At 36.6% G+C, this 22,530-nt stretch overlaps 1 protein-coding gene across 1 annotated transcript in view; it reads left to right on the top strand.

Moving 5' to 3' along the window:
* The window catches only part of COL21A1 (collagen type XXI alpha 1 chain), a 230,741-nt gene that overhangs the window by 136,081 nt on the left and 72,130 nt on the right, over positions 1-22,530 (top strand). The window contains exons 10-12 of the mRNA XM_004386825.2: positions 4,273-4,335; positions 17,713-17,766; positions 17,858-17,911. Of these exons, the coding sequence (XP_004386882.2) occupies positions 4,273-4,335; positions 17,713-17,766; positions 17,858-17,911 (171 nt within the window). The remainder of the gene's footprint in view (positions 1-4,272; positions 4,336-17,712; positions 17,767-17,857; positions 17,912-22,530) is intronic.

Below are 22,530 nucleotides of genomic sequence, written 5' to 3'. Positions count from 1 at the left end.
GAGACAGGGGGACCTCATACCATCAAGAAAGCAGTGCTGGGAGCAGAGCGCATCCTTTGGACCGGGGTCCCTGCACAGAGAAGCTCCTAGTCTGGGGGAACACTGATGAGAAGGCCAAGAAAGAAAAAGTCTTCCCCTGGAGCTGACGCCTTGAATTTGGACTTTTAGCCTACTTTGACTGTAAGGAAATAAGCTTTTCTTCGTTAAAACCGTCCACTTGCAGTATTTCTGTTATGGCAGCACTAGATGACTAAGACAGTACCCAACCCAACACTTGAATTTATCATGGTATTGTAACTCTTCATCAAAAATTGAAAAATATGTCTGTCACTAGACTGGGCTCTTGGAGAATAGCTTATTCATTTTGTGTCCCTAATGATAAACATAGGGAATGATTACATTATAGAATGTACTTTTTTTTTTTTTTTTAATGAGAGCCCTTCTCTTGTTCATGATGAAGGTTAATAGGAGCTACATTTTTTGAAGTTCCAGTATCTAGTGGAGTGCTTAACTTGAATTATTTTTTGTTGAATAAATTATGAAATCAATGAGAAAATAAGCTGTTCCCCTCTCCCAAATTAACCTATATGGAATGCCTCTGTTCTATATGAAAGATCTAGGCAATCCCTAAATTACAAACAAGCTCCTTTCAAATAAGCTATCCATACAAAAGTGGCAGTTTCTTTCCCTACTTCAATAGCCATAAGAACATTTGTGAGGACAACACCGCCTCCACATTGTATCTAACTTTAAATATTAGATACATTAGTTTAGAAGTAGAAAGATTTTTTTTTTTTAAAGGTAGGAACAATTTCTAATAACTTCTTTGCTCTGAAATACATCCTTCTCTTCAGCCTTGTCTTTGTTGCTGTCATGGTTTCACCCTAATAATTCTACCAGTTAGAGATTCATTTGGGCTACCAAGCATCCTCTTTCTAAAATACAAAAGCCTTTGGAATATTTCAGGGACCACTTGGCATTCATATTTTTATGTTAATTTGCCCAAACTCATGGAGTGGGTTCCCCCTAGCTTGAAAGTGGACATTTGGGTTCTCAGCAAGGAAACTGGTTGATTTTGGGAAATGGAATAGCTTTTAGGTCAGATACTCTTATGGAGGGCAGGGGGGTAGCATGAAGATATAAGGATTTTGAGAAGAGGACTTGAAAAATATGAAATTTGGGTGTAGGGAGAGTTCCAAAGATCCTTAGATGGGCAACATAAATATTAACTTGCTTTTGGAAGCACACCTCTTTTTTAATTTACTTATTCATATTTATACTCCTCAACAGGCCATATTCAGAGATGTTTTAGCTTAGTCCATAACATTTCCACTCCTGTCAACAGCTCAAAAATACCATGCATGGCACAAATTCATTTCAACATAAATAAGTATTGCTTTTCAGCTGAGCACATATTTTTTTAATTCAAAATGTACAAATGTTTCAACTAAATTGGAATAAAGTGTATTGGGAAGTTAGTCACAGTTGTATAATAATATGTCACATGTCTAATTTCATGTATTTGGAAATTTTTTTCCACATTAAATTTGCTAGCAATGTCCAGGCCTGGTTCTGATCACTGAATGTATTTTAACGTGGCCAGGGATAGTAGTGTTTAGGAAGGAGCTGAATTCAGTGAAATCAAATCCCATCGCCACTATTGTTGTCTGACCTTAAGCAAGTTACCTAACCTCCCTGGAACTCAGTTTTCCTATATATAAAATGAGAGTAATAGAAGTATCTGTTTCATAGCATTATTATAAGGATTAAAGGATTTAATATATCTAAAGCCCTTGAAGTATTTAATAAACAATAAAGATTGGGTGTCAGCTTTTAGTAAAGATATAAAATTGAATTTCTATTCAAATTGATCTTCTCTCCAGTCAACTAACTTAGTTAGGTTTCACTGTATTCATCCAATTTTATGGTAGCAACACCAAATCTACCTGAGTTTGTGCAAATAATTCAGTAAGGGCAATAGGCACTAAACAAAATCACCAGCAAAATCTGCCAGCAGTACTAAAACCTACAAAAGAGATTATTCTACCTCTTGGGACTGCTGACCAATGTTATAGTCCATAAGAAGTCACATTGGACTTGTATTGTGGGTGACTTTTCTCTTGGGAACTTAATTTTGATTCATTTAAAATATTATTGTTAAGTATGTTTTGTACTTTTATGCAGCATAAAAACTTACGAATCTCTTTTATTCTTGTGCCAAGACTTTATTTCAACCTCATCATAAAAACCAAAAAACCAAACGTGCCACCAAAGAGTCAATTTAGACTCACAGTAGAGGTTAAACCCTCTCTCTCCAGATCGTTTTTTGGTCCTGGATTTTTCTGATGATTCATATAATTGAAGTAAATGAGTCATTAATGAGAGCTTTGATTTGAAATAAATAAATCAGCAAGTAGTTATTAAATCCCAGCTTGGTGCCCAGAATTAGAAGAGGTAGAAAATACAGACTCTGTTTTTAAGGAGCCTCAATTCAAATTATGAATGAAACTAACCAAGGGAAACGTTTGGGAAACACCTGTTAATAAATAAGTGATCAGTAATACAGGTGCTATTATATCATTTCAATAGAGAAAGGCACCAGGAGAAACTAGAGCAACAAGGTAGGTGCAGTAATAGAGAATTTTTCTTCTTCTTTTTTATAAAATCTTAAGTGAGAAAGGAAGGAAAGTTTCCTCCCAGAAAAAAATAAAGATGAAATGTGTTGAAAGGCAACAAGTCCAATATACACATGGATGAACAAGGATGGCAGGGGAGGCTGGAGATTAGTGTGGACCCTTTGAAAAAAAAAAAAAAATTCTAACTCCCCAGAGACTCTGAATGTTGCTTCTTCATGCCCAGCTGGCACAGATGGTCCTTGGATTTGAATGAAAAATTATATCTCTTCAGTAAGACATTGCATGTTTTTAGCATTGTCTTCCTTGACTTACAGATATTCTTTCTATATCTATTTTAAAAATAACCTTTCCCTTCTCAGCCTTTCTTCGTGCTTAGACTTTTGATGGGGAGCTCCTAAATGAAAAGCCCATCCCTTCTTTCTTGGCTCCCTAATAGAGTTCGCATAGTTCTTTCCATTTTTCCTGTTATGTTTCAGGAACAAATCTCCCTAGCCAGTAGCCTGAAGTAGTATTTCAGATCAGCAGATTTGGCTGTGTAAGTGTACCCATAGCATTGGCGTTGAGTTAACATATAATCACTGGGGTCATGTATGAATTATTTCTTACTGAACATAAGAATTACTGAATTGAAACCAATTGCCTCTGGGAAGAAGTTTACTGATAATGATGGCAGAGACTTCGTGGTTTTCAGTGAGATGTGTCAGGTGGACCTCATGGACTTAGGGATTGGTGAATATGGTATTGTTTATGAGGTATTTCTTAGAATTAAATTATAAAACATCCCCACCTCACAAAAATATTGCTTTCATTGCTTTTTTCATGGGTGATGACCATCTGAATGGTCAGTCCTGGCCATCAGGTAACATAGAGTTGCAAAGAATGTTCCTGGGCTCATTGCCATATTCTGTGGAACAGGGTTCTTTGAAGATCTCAGGTTTGTGATGGTAAAGGTCAGTTTTTAATTTCTTAAATATTACATGCACTCAAGGACTGTAGGGTTTGGAGAAGAGCTATTTTGCCTGGGCTTTACTCTCACAGAAACATTCAAATTTTGGAATTTTAACATTATTTACATCTGAGATTATAAATCTAGCCACAGGGACTCATTGAAAAGATTGAAAGAAAATGTCTGTCCTGCAGCTTTAAACTTGAGTCTCATTGTAAGATCACATGATTTGTGGACTATTTTATTATTAATAATATCTTTTGAGTTGAATTATTACATTGTATCTATTAGAATTAGAGTTTAGAATTACTCTAGAAACTTATGAGTGAAATATTGCTGCCATTAAAACCATATTTGCCATGGCACTTCACTGTTTTGGTCAAAATTCTAAAAATGTATCCTACCATAAATATTGACATTTTTGCATCATTGAAAAATACTTCAGTTGTTAGGCTTTGTGTGCTCACAGAAATAAATTATCAAAAGTTTTATATAGTAAAAAGCCTTAATTTGTTAGCATTTAAAATATGGTGTCATTTTTTAACCCTATTTTGGGTTTTTTGCTTTGTTTTGTTTTTTGTTTTTAGTCTAAAAAATCTTCACATATTGGTATTGGCTTTGGTCCTTGATGGGTCCTTACTGTACCAATGTGGTTGGTTGGTTTGTACTGACAAGTTTTTTCCTATCTAGGGTGACCCTGGAATGCCTGGGAACCCCGGTTACCCTGGACAACCTGGTCAAGATGGTAAGCCTGTGAGTACTGAAAGCTTAGTCATCTCCAGTACTGGGATTAGAGAATCAGCATTCTAGTCACTTTTTAGTTCTCTTACTTCAGAATGGTGTACACTTTGCTACATTTAAAAAATTGCCCAGTGAGCTCTCAGTATCAGTGAAAAGGCTGGGTTCAGAAATCCTTTTATCTTTCCCCTTCGTGTCTTTGGAAGTTTTCAAATTAAATAGCTTTTTAAAGATTGTATCATTTTCCTAAGAATGTATGCCATGTAGTGTATTCATCATTGAACTAAAAAAATATTATCCTCTAAGGTTTGAGAGAACTTTAGAGATAGTTGTGAACTAAAGGAAAATAAAGCAAATCTACTTTAAAGCATCTTAGGCAAATATTTGCAGGTGAGTCACTTGTCAGGATATTTCTAACAGTAAATAAATGTTAGGAATTAGTTTTTGATATTAAAATGTTACATAACAATTGTCACTGAAAAAAAGTATCTCCTAACAAACTTTCTTTATCTTGAAACTTTAACTCTTACCATGAAGGACATTGTGGGGGATTTGTATTGTGTCAGTAATGTTCAAGGAATGAAAGAACCACAGGCCTAATGTTAAATCAGTATGGCAACCATCAGAGTAGAAGAGGAAGAATCTTGAATTCAGGGGAGTGTTTGAGAATGAAAATATATGGTTGCGATTCATTAGCATGTGAGTATCTAACACTATGAAAGTGAATGAGATTATTTATGGAGTAATTACAGAGAAATAGTGAAGTGAAGAAATCACTAGACTGAGACTGAGGCTGTTTTATAGAGGAAAAAGAGAAGGAGGATCCAGCCAAGGAAATCGGGAAGGATTGATCAGTGAGGTAGGAGGAAACCAAGTGAGTGTGACATCCCAGAAGCCAAGAGCAGAAAACATTTCAAGAAGGGAGTGATCAGTCACATCATTATTGCTCTGAGGTTGAGAAAAATGGGGCCTATGACTAGCTCCTTGGATTTGCAAAGAAGTCACTGAGGACCTTGATAAGTAAAGAGTTCAGGGAGGGTGGGTGCAAAAGCTGGATTAAAATGTATTCAAGAGTGAGTGGTAGATAAGAAAATGGTGACTGTATATATAGATGCCTCTTCTGAGGGCTGTAAAGGGGAGCAGAGAAATGAAATAGTCACATGATGGAGATGTGGCATAAAGCTTTTTTTTTTTTTTTTAAATAGAATGATAGTAGATATTGTAGCATGTTTTTATGTTGATGGAAATGATACAGAAAAGAAAGGAAAAAAATGATGATTTGGGAGATAGAAGATATTTGCAGGAAGAGCATCCTTGGCTAGGGCAGTGGTTCCAGTGCCCAGGCGGAGGGTTTGGCCTGGATAGGAGTGAGGGCAGTTGGACTATTGTATGGGAGGAAAGGAGGCAAACCCACAGTTACAGATGTAGCTACTGCAGTGTATTTGGAGGGAAGAGGATGAGAACATTATCATTAGATTTCTTCTATTTGAATTGAATTGAATGAATAGACCCCAAGTCTTACATCTCCCCTTTTGCCTTTATTTTTAATTCTCCTTAAATGCAAACATTTGCCTTATAGTTTATCTTAAAATCTATCCCTTTCTCACTTTAGCTTTTGATTTTTTTTGCATCCCCTCACTGCAACCCCTTAATCCTACTGAAGATACTGCCCTGAGATCCTGTGTGAGTTCCACCCTAATCACACAAAGTGTGAGGATTTTTATACATGTGAACCCTTCTCTGCCTGGAAACCCCTCCCCTGGGGTCTGCCCTTTCCAGTACAGGCAGCTGTAGTGCTTCACCAACTCCAAAGAAAATACATTTCAGGAGCTGCAATGTCATCTGCTGGCAAGTCATCACCTCCCCTGACAGCGCTGCTGTGTTCAGACCTGTTTTTTCAGTGATGAAAGGTGCTGGGCATTGTTTGGAGGTGAGTGCTGAGCAGGCCTTCCACAGGCTACCAGCCCTCGGTTTGCTTTTTTTTTTTTTTTAAATTTAATTTTTTTAGGTCTTGCTATGAATGAAGTGCTAGAGATTAGTTACAATTAGCCTATAATTATAACCATGGATATTACTCCAGTGACTCGGATTTGATGGCTCAGTGATTAAGAGCTCAGCTGCTAACTAAAAGGCCAGCAGTTCAAATCCACCAGCTGCTCCTTGGAAACTCTTTGAGGCAGTTCTACTCCGTCCTATAGGGTCACTGTGAGTTGGAATGGACTCAGTGGCAATGGGTTTGGTTTGGTTTTGGTTATAATAGATTTATTGTCACATCTCATTCATTAAATGTATGTGTGTTTTATCTGTGTGTCCATGATTTTGTGTATATGCATAGACAGAGATATAGCTATGTAGTATCTGATAGTAGTGTCAAAGAACCAACCAACTGTGGTAAGCAAAATAATGCCCCCACCCCAACAAAAAAAAGCTGTGCATATCTTAATCCCCTAAACCTGTGAGTGTTATTTTATTTGGCAAACAGGATTTTGTAGATGTGATTAAAGATCTTCAGATGGCAAAATTATCTTGGATTATCTGGGTAGGCACAATGTAATCACAAAGGTCCTTGTAAGAAAGTGCCAGGAGGGTTTATATTCAGAGAAGGAGACTGCTGGCAGTGGAAGCAGAGGTCAGAGTGATGCAGCCATGCACCAAAGAATGTGGAAGAGTCTAGAAGCTGGAAAAGGCAAAGAATAGACTCTTGAGCACCTCCAGATGGAACACAACCCTGTTGACGCCTTGATTTTAGCCCCTTAGATCTGTTTCAGACTTCTGACCCCCAGAACTTTAAGATAATAAATTTGTGTTGTTTTAAGCCACTAGGTTTGTGATAATTTCCTACAGCAGCACATAGAAAATGAATGCACTAATCAAATATTGTTTACTCAAAGGTGTAACTTTTTCTTAAATGTCCCCCTTCTCAATTTCTTCCTCTCTACAAGAGATGTGAGATTGGGTGGCCAGGCAGGAAGAGAAAGCAGGCTTGGGAGCCAGAACAGCTGAGGGTCATTAGTGTGTGTCCAAGGCCAGCACACAGCAGGGGTGGGAAGGTGTGGGTGGAGCCTCTAACTAGCTATTGAAGCCATCTGGACCAAGGAAACTTGGATGGAACAATTGAAGGGAATTCTGCTTTGTTTGGATTTCATTCTGTGCAGTCCCCTCTCCAAAAGCTATTTGAATCACTTTCACATTTTAACCAGGCCAAGTCAACTGAAGCTTTAAATAGGTTATTATTCTACTCTGGAGAAATACTAATTTTCATAAGGAAAATGCCTTTACCCAAAATTAAAGAGCCGTTTCAAATCCTTTCACATTTTAATTGCTCTGTCAGTTAAATAACTTCTATCAGCACAGTGGCTGAGCCTGTTACTGTTTTATTTTAGCATTATAAAAAGATGTATAAAATAAGAATTATCCTGCTAGGTAATTTAGACTAATGTAATGATTAAAGGCATTATACTGATATGACATTGATTTTTTTTTAAAGAAGATCATATGTGGAAACATACAATAAAACTAGCTTATGATTTGGTAGAAATATATATTTTTACAGTGCTCATTCCACCCTATTTTCTTATTTTAAGTCATTATTAATTACTGTTTATGAAACAAAGTAGACTGCTAAAACAAAAGCCCAAGGGGGTTGTTGGAGAGATCTGGGGCTATTTTGCCTTCTGCATAGCATGCCATCCTCACCTTTGCATGGCCATTGAATGGTCTAGTGATGCCGGGGAAGGGTCAGCTTTCTATGGAGGACAACTTCACACAAATGGCAGTCAGCACAGGTGCAGAATTTCAAAAGTTATTCCATGGCTTTATCAAGACACAAAATGTAAAGTGAGGGGGAAGGTATATTGATTTCCTAGGGCTGCTAGAATAAAACACCACAAAGTGGATTGCTTTAAAGAATAAAAAAATTTATTGTCTCACAGTTCTGGAGGCTGGAAGTCCAAATCAGAGTACTGGCTGTATTGATGTCTTCTAAGGGCTCTGAGAGAGGAACTATTTCATGCTTCTCTCCTGGCTTCTGGTGACTTCCAGCAATCCTTGGCATTCCTTGGCTTTTGGATGCATCTTTATATGGTGATTTCCCACTATGTGTCTCTTTGTGTCTGTTCTCCACTTTTGTAAGACACCACTGAGAAGGAAGGAGCCCTGGTGGCACAGTGGTTAAGAGCTCTGCTGCTAACTGAAAGGTTGGTTGTTCAAACCTACCAGTGGCTCCATGGGAGCAAGATGTGGCAGTCAGCTTCCATTAAAGATTACAGCCATGGAAACCCTATGGGGCAGTTCTCCTTTGTCCTATGGAGTCACTATGAATTGGGATCAACTTAATGGCAACAGTTTTTTTTTCTTTTTCTGCACACAGAAGGGATTAGGACTCACCCTATTCTAGTATGACCTCATGTAAGCCTAACTGAAAACATCATCAAAGAAAGACTCCATTTCCAAAGTCACATTCACAGGTACAGGGTTTAGGACTTCAACATATCCTTTTGGGGGATACAATACAATCTATAACAAAAGGTTAGTAGAAGATGACATTAGATAGAGGGGAAAAGATAGGGACAATCGAGTAGTGGTCATTGTGATGATTTTGACATTCAGATGGTGTGTGCTCTGGAGATACTGGATGGTTTTGAGTAGAGGAGTGATGTGATATAACTTATTTTTAAAATAATTTATTCTGGCTTCTGGGTTGAGAATAGATTTTAGAGCCTCATAGGCAAAAGCAGGGAGACCAGTCAGGAGGCTCTTGCAGTAGTTGAGGAGAGAGAGGATTACAGCTAGGATCAGGGTGGTAGTCATAAGGTGAGGAGAACTGCTCGTATACCAGGGCTAGTTTGAGGTTAGAGCTGACATGACTTGCTGATGTGTTGGATGTGGGTTAGGGAGACTCTAATGAGATATGGAAGAATGTGAGAGAGAAGATTGGAGGAGAGAAATGAGGAGTTTGGTATAATATATTTATATATTAGATAGTTAAGCAGAAATTTTAAGTGGGCAATTGGACATAGACGTCTCAAATTCAGAGTTGGTTCATTTTTTTTGCAAAATGTCCTTTCTTGCCCTTTGCCCATTTTACATAGGGGTGATGGTAGTTTTCATACTGGTTGATAAGAGATTTTTACATGTTAAGGAAATTAATTCTTTGATATATGTGCTGTAAATATTTCCTGTTTATTCATTTGGTTTATAATTTTGTTTTAATTTTTATAAAGATAAAAATTTTCCCCAGAATCATATATTTTCTCTTCCAGTTTTTTGAATACCGTATTAGATACTCTTCTATATGTTCATTAACTTTGTTATGATTTTAAGCACTTTTAACTCTCGATTTTATTTGGAATTTATTTTGGCATTTAGGATGACATGAAGAGCCAAAAAGATTTAGAGAGTTTAGGGAATGGGCTGTTCTAACATAGTAAAATTCACCCGGGATTAATGTATAGCCCTTACTTGTGTAAAAGATGTTTAGCTTTGGTGAAAAAAGGGGTCAGCATATGTAATGTGACTGCCTAAAAAGGCTGATGCAATTTTTGGCATCATTAGTAAATATATAATGTCTATATTGAGAAAGATGACAGTCCTGCTTCTGGAGTGTTGGATTTGGTTTAGAATATTACTCTAGGTACATGTGGAAACTGGAATTCATTCTGAAGGGAGTAACCAGGAGAATATGAGAACTCAGAAGACAGTAGATGAGGGGGGATCTACCCAACTTCGGGTGTGTAATCCAAACAAGACATGCCATCTTCAAATATTCCAAAACAGTGGTATACTAAGGGAGAAGAGGGAGGAAAACCAGCACTTAGGTTAGCACAGTAAACTTGAGAGGGAGTGAATCATTAGTAGTAAAACACATAGGACCCATGAGACAAGCTTTCTATGCTTTCCTCCTTTCAGACCCTTAACCAAATATGGTGCCAATTGTGGACTCCACAGTTAAGAGCTGTGGGGAATTTGCGACTGAGTGCCATGAAAATTAAAGAACTGAAAAATGGGACACATTGAGATAAAAGCCAAGAAATGGCTGTTATTTAGCCTGGAGATGCGAATTACAAGACGCAACCTAAATTATGAAGTGTATAAAACATCCTTCTAGAGAGAATGGTTTCTACCTGAACTTTCACTTTACCTCAGTCTGAATTCCTTAGCAATAAAGGTATATTGTCTCCCTTTCTTCCACTGCCGTTATGCACACGTGTGCTGGCACAAACTTACACACACACACACACACCCCTTATCAATTCTCACCAATAAATTAAAATATAGGTCATTAGTCTTGAATAAGCTATGCTATTCTTGTGCAGTTTATCTCCTTATTTTTGGTAATAAAATGTTATTTAAAACTTATCTCTTCCACAAAGTTTTCCTAGAACAAAGCTTAACTGACTAGCTAATTAATTTTCTCTCAACACTCCTGTGGATCTCTTATGTGCCTCTTCCATGTTTATCTTATGTGTTTATCTCGAAATACCTAGATTACTTATAGGTATACACACACATATAAATGTTATTTGTATGCTTAATTAAATTCTTCAAGCATTTATTTGGTAACACGTAGTATTTGTGGTCTGAAATAAGTTAATGCTTATTTTGTGTTGTCTTTTGATTGTAATCTGTACAATTCTGTTTTTTTTTTTAGATCCTGAGTAGTAGTGAACGGTTAAACTCAATTCATTTGTTCCTTGCTAAATTATTCACTCCTTCATTCATTTACTTATATACCAAGTATTTGTTGAGCATTTACTGGGTTCCTGGCACTGTTCTAGGCTAAGGATATAGTAGTGAACAAAACAGACAAAAACTCCTGCCTTACTAAGCTCACACTACATTAAGAGAGACAGGTAATAAATAAATTATACACACTCCCCCACATAGTATCAGATGGTGGCAAGTGCTGTGGAGAAGAATACAGCAGGGACACAAGGGAGGGAATGAGGCTATCTAATGGCCATCTCCTTTTTCATATGAAAAGCATAATTACTAGGGATTTAGGTTAGGAAGTAAGAATTACTAAAAATGGTATTAGTTGCCTTGAAAAGATATGTATATTCTTCTTTTGAAACAAGCTTAGTATAACTTTGCTTGGGAAATGAGAGTTTACCTAGGTTTAATTAAATTCTGTGATTCCAAGAACCTAGCTACCTGCAGAGATTATTTGTCATAAGGTATGTGTAAAAATGGTTTGGGGACAGTGTCTGACCTCCTCCAACCCCTCAGGGGGAAGGAGAACCAAGCTCAACAGCGCAAGGCTGACTCCCATGAGATAGTGGCCAGACAAGCCTCCTCTCTCTGCCATATTTACTAATTCTGACACCAACTGTCCATCTCTCCCACAGCAATATCTACTGGGTTTGATAAATCATTGCAATAGCCATGCAGAACTCACAGAGCATACAATAATAGGGTTTATTAGGGAAGTAACAGTTACAATTCAAGCTCAGGAACACTCAGGATACAGTTTTTCCATCAGGAGAGCCTCTTCCCAACCTTGCTCTCAAGCATGCCTCTCCCTGGCCCTAGGCTCTTCCCAAAGGCACTAAGCTTTCTCTCTCCGTGGTCTGGGAAGTCCACTGCACCATCTCCTGTTGCTGAGTCTCCCCTGCCACTGCTTCTCACCATCTTCAGGGTTACAGCTTGCTTTCTCTCTTTCTCTCTTCTGTCTCCTGCTTCCAGGAGCTTCTCAGCGCAGGGATCCCAGGTCCAAAGAACACACTGTCCACTCCAGGCTGTTCTTCCTTGGTAGTGGTAGAATCCTCCTCTCTGCTCTGGAATTGGCTCTCTTTTAAGACAAAACTGACCAATCCCCTTAGTGGGCCACAATTACCCTATCACATAGTCCCACTCAATCACCTGGGTGGGAGTTACAAGACCATGGCTAGAAAGGCCACATAAAAGTAATCAGTTGCACTGCAGTATGCAATGTTTTTCATTCATGTGCTTAGCTCAAGGCAAATTATTATAGGAAACCTGATGACATTACTTTGTGTTTACTATCTATCCACCTTTCCCTCGGGGAAGGGAGATTGGATTTAGATTACATTTTATTTATTGTAAAGGTATTTGAATAGAAATTCTGTTTATTTCACAGCAACGTATAGCTTCTTATTGTCAAATACAAATTGTTTATTTTTTAAAAAAAGTTACTATGTAGTTGATTCTGGCTCATGGAGACTCCTTGTGTTCAGAGTAGAACTGTGCTCCATAGAGTTTTCAATGGCTGTGATCTTTCAGTAGTAGATCAACAGGTCCTTCTTCTGAGTTGCCTCTGGGTGGATTTGAACTGCCAGCCTATTGGTTTGTAACTGAGTGCTTAACCGCTTGCACCACCCAAACAAACAAAAAAAAAACCACAAAAAACCAAACCTGTTGCTGTTGAGTCAATTCTGACTCATAGTGACCCTATAGGACAGAGTAGAACTGCCCTGTAGAGTTTCCAAGGAGCACCTGGTAGATTTGAACTGCTGACCTTTTGCTTAGCCGCCATAGCACTTAACCACTATGCCACCAGGCTTTCAGGGACTCCTAAATTTTTTATATTAATCCATTAAATATTTCTTTTATTTCATGCTACTTTATATTTTGCAACCAATTAAACTATATTTCCTTCCAGAGTTCCCTCTCTCAGTGGTATCAGCAGCCATCCCACCGCACAAGCCAGATACTTAGGCACCTTCCCACGACTCCAGCTTCCTCACCTCCCAAAACCTGTCATCAGGTTAGATTAAGTACACCTTAAGTGGTCTCACGTTCCATCTACCATTCTCTCTCCCCTGTAGGAACCTCTCATCTGATCTCCAAGCTTTCCCTTGCCCCTCTTTCTATGTCCTCAGTGCATCAAATGATCTTTCCAAAGCTCAAATCTGGTTGCGTGACTTCCTTGATTTAAATGACTTCAGTGGTTTGGATAACAATCAAAATCCTTTGTAAGACCCACAAACCCTGCATATCCATCTGGTCCCACAAACCCTGCATATCCATCTGGTCTACCACTCCGGTCTTGTACAGCATGCTTTCCCCTTGTTCTTTGTTCTTTCAGCTCTATGAATGTGGCTTACCCTCTCCTGCTAGGTGGCCTATTGAAGGGCTTCCTCTGTAGGCATTGTGCTTCCTTTAGTATTCCTTTGAGCTTGTCTCTTAGAAAAGCTTTCCTTGACTCCATATTCTTCACCTTCTGTAGTAGCAGCATTGTTTCTTAGAATATAGTTCAGGTGTAATTTTATATTTATTAATGTGACCTATTAGTCAAGTAGTTTGAACAATCAGTTAAAGTATATAAATTATTGACTAATAGGTCAGTTACAAACTAATAGTTTTGTTATAGTGATAGTTTGTAATAGTTACAAGCCAATAGGTTTACAGCAAACAAACTAGTTTCTACATTAGTTATATATGGAAAAAACAGATTTATGAATTTTCTTGGAATTTAATTGTATAGTGCTATAAAGTTTGCCAACAGTAGGCATTGAAAGTGCACACTTGATTTTGGTTTCCTAGTTACCCTGGCTGAGTACCTAAGAGTATCTGTTGGAATTAAACTTTGAAGAAAATGATGTAATTGAATAAATTTCAATAAATCACATTCTTACATTTTAGAAAGAAGGGTGATATCCAAAATGACTTCTCTGGATTTTATTCTTATATCTTAAGTTTAGAGTATTTAAAGGAAACCAATTTATCTACCCTTCTCACTACTTTGAAAAAAAAAAATAGATATAAATTTAGATTGGAAGAATATTTTATGGCATGATTAAAATTAGGTTTGAAGAGATTGTGACCCTTGCACATTTGGGGATCTTATTTCCTTAATTTCCATTTCAATGCTACACATCTTTCCTGGAGCATTGCAACTATGAATCATGGAAGAAAATTAAATTGATTCTGTATTCTTTTCTTCAACCCTACAATTTGGCAGTGAGAATATTTTTTTCCTCAAAATGACTCATTTACAAAGAGAGTTTCTGCGAACACGGAAACGACTTAGATACTGTTAGAAATCTTGTGAATGGGGGTGGGGCACATATTTGGACCTGCTGATAATGGCAAAATGGCCAAATTCATGTTGAACAATATTAGTGCTTCAAAATTTATGTGAAAGTTGCAGAAACATGCATTCAGAAAAGTATAAACTCAGTAGAGCAATATGAAAAGTTTATCATTTTTCCTATTTTAGGGACTTTTTCTTGTTTTATTGTGCCCTGCTATGAGTCAGCCAGTGTTTTATTCCTTCTTTCTCTTGGAAATTTTTCTGTGTTGTAATACCCCTCCCTGTTAACCTTTATTTTCCTGACTTTTAGTCCAAAATTTACTTTTCTGAATTTCATCCAGTTTCTTCTGGTGATTTGCCCTGGGATCCCCCTGCTTGGATGTGGTTTTGGTTTTTCTTTATTTTGTTACTAAGCATTTTTCCTCCGGCTTCTAAAATAATCTTTGAATTTTTTTTCTGCAACCAGGTTTTGAAGAATGCATCTCATTGTAACTTTAACAAAATATAACTGGTTCTCATATTGTGGGAAGCATTTGTTATTCCCATGTTGTAGTTCCATCAAAGACAAAACAAACAGGGCCATTATAAAACCCACTGAGGCCACATTCATGTTTTCAGCATACATCTTTACGAATGTTGAAAAAGAGTTCAATCATGATGCTGACTGGACCTGCCAGTCCCAGCACAGTCACATGGCTGTTAAGGTGATAGAGTAACACTTTGCAGAAGTGTTCTAGTGGTTTTGTATAATCAGTTGTCTTTCAAATGGAAGAAAAGAAAGAAGCTTGCATTTATTGAATTCCTAACATCTGCCAGACATTTTCACCTGTGACCCCATTGTTTCTTCTCAGAAGTGAAGTGGGTACTATTATCCCAGTTATATGGTAAGAAACTTTGAGGCATAGTTAGGCAAAGTTACTTATCCAAAAGCCTAGAAAATAAAGGGAGGGGCAAAAATTCAGCCTACGATCTTTTCCAATTTCAAAATTCATTGTCTTTCCACTTCACTGTGTTGCCTCCCAGGATTTGTGGATTTGATCTGCCTGAGGTCACATTATGAGTCAGAGGTCAGCTAGCTGGGAACACAATGCAGGGCATTTCTAGGTTGCTTTAATCTGTTAAAATGTGCATGTCCTCTGTAACAAATGCATTGTGTTTCTTTGAGGAAGAAAGACAACAGAGCAGCTTTCAATCTTTTATGAAAAAGTAATTTTCTAAAAAATATAAAGTAGATATGACATTTCACTAACTTTTGAAAATATGTGAAAGCAATATAATTCATTAAATATAAACTTTGCAGATGACTGTTTTCAACAATAGCCAGTCTTCATGATAACTTTATTTTGAGGAATTTTATGAACATTGCTTTCCTCTGGGCACTGAGAATTCTGAAGAATTTAAAAATAGCCTGGCAAAATGGATTTCTTTGAATCTAATTAATCATCCTAGAATGATCAGATCTGATCTACCATTAACGCACCTTCTGATGGAGTGTGTTTCCACTGGCTTTGTTAACTTACTAGCTATGTAATTTGGGGCAAGATGTTTAACCTATTTGTGCCTCAGTTTCCTCATCTAAAAATTGGAACAATGTAGAACCTACATCAAAAGGTAGTTGTGGAGATTAAATGAATTAATGTGTGTGAAGTGCTTAGCCTGATACATGGTAAATACTGTATAAATGATTGGTATTGTTATTTTCCCCAATTATAATAGCCTGTTATAAATCATGTCAGACTCCAAACAGTATATACAGGGTTTTGAAGGATATGAAGGATATCCTATGTGGTGGTATTTATATAGTCTAGCTCTATTCATGCATATGCTAGCAGTGACAGAGTTGAAATTCAGTTGCAGGCTGTCTGATTCTAAAGTGGTTGTAGGAATGTGATAACTTCAATGGAAGAGATACAGGGCTCAGTAAATCCTAAGTAGATTAACTTTTTTTCTTCTTTTGGCTGATTTGGAGAACACGAATCACATGGTATTACTAGATGTTTCAATTTGTTATTGGAAGCTGCACAAGCATGGACACAGTGTATATTGTTCCATTGGGGAAAGAGATTTTGCACAGTTGTGTGCAGTATGGGTGACTTGAAGGTGAATTCTTCCAGTGTTCCATAAACAAAAAATGTGTCAAGCACTGTGTTCAATGTTTCAAATATAGAAATTAATTAAACCTGGTCCTTGATCTCACGGGGACACAATCTAGTGATACAGAGACAGAGGAAGGCCAGAGAGATCTGGTGGATTTGAAATCTGCAGTTTGTTTCATATGGAATACAAGGAGGTTGGTTAGGAGACTCATTGCTCACCAGTGAAACGAAATGTTTAAGAATTGGGCAAAGGGACTCAGAGAGATCATGGAGAAACATAATACACTCTATGAAGAACTGAATGGGGTATGAAGGAAAGGATGATAGGTGATAGAAATTATGTAATCATTATCATTCTGGGAGTAACTGAAAGCATCTTACAAAAGAAGTTTTTGGAATTAAGAATAAAGATGTAATTGGAAACATTAATGAGGTCTATGTTAATAATGCTAACAGAAGAAACCTGAACCAAAACAGTCCTCTCTGAGAAGGATGGAATCTGAATAGAGTGGTTAATGTATTTTTAGGTTATAGACGGTCCAAGTCAACCTGACACTGGCTCTGGGAAACCTAAATAAATTTTCAGGGCCTGCAAGTTTGTTTGGAGATTTTAGTTGCTCTGTGCTGAGTGAGTAATAAAGTTTTTGCTGCCTAAAAAAGTTGTGCTGTTTTTACTGAGGACTCAGTTTCTGGAGGGCTGTGTAAGAAGCAATAAGCGATGAAGGGGGAACGTGTCAGATGGCCTTCTCATTCTTGGGTTTAACGTCAGAAGCTTTCTAAAATGAGCAATCCAAGGTTTGTTATAGCTGTAAGCTGAATAATAACATTTGTGAAGGTTTACTTTATTCCAGAGATTAACTCAGATGGCCATTAATCAGGCAGTTTATAATTGTCTTACATTTGTTTAATCTTCCAATCTTCTTAGGTATTTTTCTCTTGAATATGTTCCTAGTATGCAGAACATTCCTTTAGGAGCTGTGAACATTGGCTCAGTATTTCAATCCCAAAGCCTTTCTTTTAATTTCAGCATTTTGGGATAGTTTTCTTAGTCTAGAAATATTTAAGATTTTTTTCCTTTACATTTTTTAAGGATTCATAAAGACTGAAGGATAGTAATTCTTTGTGAAGCATATGACACATTTTGTGTGTGTGTGTTTTTTTTTTTTTTTTTTTGATATCTTTAACAGTCACTAAGTGAAATCTTAGATGTAAGAACTTTGAGAATGGAATGAAACTGAAATGGAGGGTTAATCTTTGTAAATATGATGAACTATTTATTATTTCTTGTTTATCTTTCTTTAGGGATACCAGGGAATCGTAGGATTGCCGGGTGTTCCAGGATCCCCAGGAATGCAAGTATGTGATTTTGTTCATAATATTTTAGAATTCTCATTACTAATGAACGAAAAAAAGTAATTAACAGAATTTTATTTTGTGATTAATTTAGGGAGTTCAAGGACTACCAGGTTACAAAGGAGAACCAGGGAGAGATGGTGAAAAGGTAAAGCACACAAAATGTGACCAGTATTTTTAGCCATTCAAACAACTCCCACTCAAGAGCGCTCACCTTGGTGAATTCCAAGATTTATGGGCTCAGAAACTTGTCAGTGGCCTTGACCAATTGGGTTCACGGAAGCTTTTATCACTGGACGAATAACTGTCAGATGAACAGACGTTGGCATTGCCCTGATGCCATGTTCTCTCCCTATGGTTAAGCTCCAAGGAAGCAGCCTTCTTAGAGGGGAGTGATTATGTAGCCTGGTTTTGCAGGTAGGGTATCTGAATGTAGGTATGTATGAATGAAGACGTATAAGAATGGGTGGATGAATGAATATATATATTCATTCATTCATTCATTCATTTCCTTTAGATGGATTTTAGAGACCAAATATTAAAAAGGGTCTTTTTTATTTGTTCATCTTAGAAAAACTACAGTAAATTTTCTTGGGGATAGATGTACCTTACTTAAAAATATAGGGATAAATTTTTATCTATTCTATCAGTTGCATCTTAAACTACTTTCTCTATTGTTTTGGGTCATTGTATTGTCTTTTAAATAGAGGTGTGTGAATTTTACAAAGTAATACATTCTATTGGATAAGATAAATAAGATGTATACTTATGCAAAGTCTTCTGTTTTCAATACAGTAGTAATTTTATTTCAAGTTGATTGTTTTTTGAAATTTGTCCTTTGGATGTAAATTCAGATTTGACATAGTTATTGTAAGCCTAAAATCACCATGTGCTGCCTTCGAAGTTCCCTCCTCACGTTCTATGTGGCTTCAGAGAATTCTTTATCTAGAGTTAAAGTAATTTAGTAAGTTAGTTAAAGACTTTTCCTTGATTCTTCCTTTATTATATGATTTCTTGGTTCTCAGAAATGGGAACGTTAAAAAATACACCTCTGAAGTGGCTTGGACCTGTGGCAATGCAGGATATTTTTTCCAGGCATTGCAGTGGCTGTTGGGAGGTTATTCCACACTAATGCTGTTCTCCATTAGGATATTTTCCCCAGAACAATTCTATTTTGTGGATTTCCTCCAAAGACTCCTACAGTAGGAATTTCCACTAGTTAAAATTAGATACACTTTCTTGCTGACTTTAACATTTGGGTATTCACGTATCTGACGATAGAATGTATGTAGAATTTGTAGTTTGTTATTTTTTTTCTGAATTTACAAAATCAGAAAGAACACTTGTTCAGCAAATGATCTCCAATTGGCAATTCATTTTATTAAATACTTTAAAACTGTTCTTTGGAATCTAAAAAATAATTGAATACTTCAAAATATTTCCTCAACCTTAAGGGAACCTAGTATATTTAAATTATGGAAAATATATTTTGTTAAAACTCTTATTAGGCTATATTGGTTAATTGATATGTATTATGAGTTTCCAAATTGAGTGTGAATGTTTTAATAGCAAATTTGGTTTTCAAGACACAGGAACCTAGAATAGGCAAATGTATAGAGATTAAAGTTTAACTGTGGCTACCAGGAGCAGGAGGGGGAGGTTAAAAAGAGAATGGGAGCTGAAAAAGTACAGAGAATATAGGCAAACCTTTTCCAAGTACTTATGTTGAGATGGGAACCAGAGAAATGGGGTGGTAACTAAAGGGGTCCATGTGGTCAAGGAAAGGGATATTTGGTTGGTTGGTTTTAGACGGGACATCCTGTAGGCTACTGGGAATAATCCAACCAGAAAAGAAGGAACTGATGACGCAGAAGAGAAGGGCTAATTCAAAATCCAAAGTAGTGGAGACGGATGGGATCTGGAGCATAAGAGGGGGTTTGGTGATAAATATGGACAATTCATCCATATTAACAGGAAGGATGGCAAAATATAGGTACATACACAGGTTTCTGTTTATGGTGATGGAAAATTAGGCAACTGATATTGGTGATGCTTGCCCAACATGATTGATGTAATCGATATCATTGAATTGTATGTGTTAAAAATGTTGGAGTGGCAAATAATGTGTTATATATATTTACAACAATAAAAATACATAAACTATGAAAAAGTGAGGTAAGTCCCTGCTATAGTGTATTACATATATTATACATGCAAAATATTATGTAGACTAATTAATGCCAAATATATTCAAAATGCTAATATATTCCATTGTTGTAATATTATTAAATATGAAAGGATATTAATATAAATTTACATATTAAATATATAAATAAATCATATTAGCAGATAACACGATAATTATAGTGATCACTAGTATTTGGATATAATTAATGCTAATAAATAATGTAAACATTATTGAATAAATAAATACACATACACACATTCCATTTTCTAGGCAAATATTTTGCTTCATCCGAATCTGGAGAAATTATAAATTGTTACAACCAAGGATTTTCAGAAAAACTTTTTCTACTTCTTATGGAAGGTGGGGCTAGCATGATTTCCTTCTTCTCTACATTCTTTCCTCAGAGATTTTTCTTCCAAAATAGCACTAGCTATGTTCTCCCTATAAATTTTCTATAATATCAAGCTTTGTTGAGTGTCTCTCTTGTACATGTGATGTTGACCTTTGTATGTTCAGGTTTTTGCTACTTCTGTGACTCCTTTTGCAAAGTCTTGATTATTTCTCCATCTTTTAACCCCGTTTCTTTTAAGACTCTATAATATATTCAGCATCTCCATTTATTATGAAGAGCTATTAATTCCATGTCCCACCTCATTTATTGGCTGTTATTCCTGTTTCTGTTTTCTCTTTCTCTACTGATGTCATTAGGGAACTTACAACTTTTATTGAATTTTTACAAAGTGCTTCGTATTTTTTAATTCTAAATTCCATTTCTCATTTTAATGTTGGGTGTACTCTGTTGTATGGTCATTGAGAAACTATTGCAGGACCCTGTAGTAGGAGCTATGGAATCTACTTTGCTTCTATGCCTGATTAGTCCAATGGTGATCCCCAAACCAAAAGGGAATGCCCATCATTGTGTTAAGAGTTGAAACATTTTGGTAGATTTAAAGAGATCCCAATAAGTATTACTTATACCTGAGTAAGACCTAGCATTTGCTTTTTATCTGAGAGAGAGAAGGAACCACTGAGGTGTGTAAGGCCTTATTCATTCCGTGACATCATGCTTGAAGACATTTACTGTTGTGTGCATGTTTTTCTATTTTACTCCTAGGTAGCTTCTTCAGTTATAACATTTACATCTATATTATCCATATGCATTCCTTATCACATTTAATCCTCATGAACAGTCCTATAAGGCAAGTTAATGAACCATTTTATGCATATTTTACCTTAAATGTGAAGTAAATTTTGCTTATTTTACAGTTTTGGAAACTAAGAAAGGAAGAACTTAAGTCATTTGTCTGAAGTTAGTCATGGATCAGGAAATTATAATAAAATGTTATATCCAAATCTGGCTTTCTTTTCCCTACATTTTTCTGCTTTGACCAGGATAGTTTTTAACAGTGTGGTTTGTGCTTCTTTCACTCTATTATCTGCACTATGAGAAGAATCCTTTTATACCCATCAGTAGCCAGGTAGATAGGTGGGGCAGGGAGCTGGCTGGATGAATGCTCAAGGTTGTGCAGCCTTGTGAGAGAGCATTCCTGGTCTACATCTCTCTTGAGGGAAGAGGGGCAGTTCACCCTAGATCATTGGTCATAAAACTTCTTAAATTACAAAACCTAAATTTCAAGAGACTTTTGTGGGCATGTACTCCCGTATATATGTATGAATTACGTACCTATACTGCTAAACAGAGCATTATGTACATTTAAAACACACACACAGGGAGTTTAAAAAATGAGATTTAAAAAACAGTAGATCTAATATTCTCTTCTAACCCCAGTAAATAATCTTGACCTGAACTTGGAGACTATGACTCTAGATCAACTTATGAGATGGACAGGCTCAACAATGGTATATTCATCAACTGTGAAAGATTTGGAGACACCCTGTGGAAAATGGAACCAATTTACCAACTTGGGATCTCTTTGGCTTCTTTGATCTGTTGTAAGCTTGGATGGGGCCAAGAGTGTGACTCCCAAAATAATTGTTTTTTGGAATTTTCTCTGAGGACTTGAGAGAGTTTGCCATGTTTTAGAAAATAATAATATATATTCAGTAAGTCATCAATCACAAGGAAGATATCAACCAGGATAGACTAGGTTGGGCTACAATAGCAAATAAACTCTAAATCCCCATGGATTAAAACAATATAGGTTCATTGATCATAAAACTAGACATTTATCAGCAGCAGTCAGGAGTTCTCCATTGTCCTTATGTGGAGACCAGGCTAACAGAAGTTTCACTATCTAGATTGTAACCAATTATGGTAGCAGGTGCATGGAGAATCAAGCACTGGCCCTTAAACCATTTCCACTCATCTTTAATTAGCCAGCACAAATTATATAGGCAACATCAACTTCAAGAGGTTAGGAAAGTGTGGTTCTCCCGTATGCCTGGAAGTAGTGAGAACCTGGATATTGATAAATAGTGGTCATATCTGCCAAGAATGAACCAAGAATGGATTCTGACCTCAAAGAGGTTGGCGTCTAACAAAGAATACAACATGTACAAAATAACTGTATTTCAAGATAGTCAGTGTTAAATGTCAAAGAAGAAAGTGAAAGAACATT

This window comes from Trichechus manatus, unplaced genomic scaffold, assembly GCF_000243295.1.
Source record: "Trichechus manatus latirostris isolate Lorelei unplaced genomic scaffold, TriManLat1.0 scaffold00172, whole genome shotgun sequence".
In the NCBI taxonomy this organism is placed as follows: domain Eukaryota; kingdom Metazoa; phylum Chordata; class Mammalia; order Sirenia; family Trichechidae; genus Trichechus; species Trichechus manatus.
Note: the sequence above shows the minus strand (reverse complement) of the source record. Positions and strands in the feature narration are given on the sequence as shown.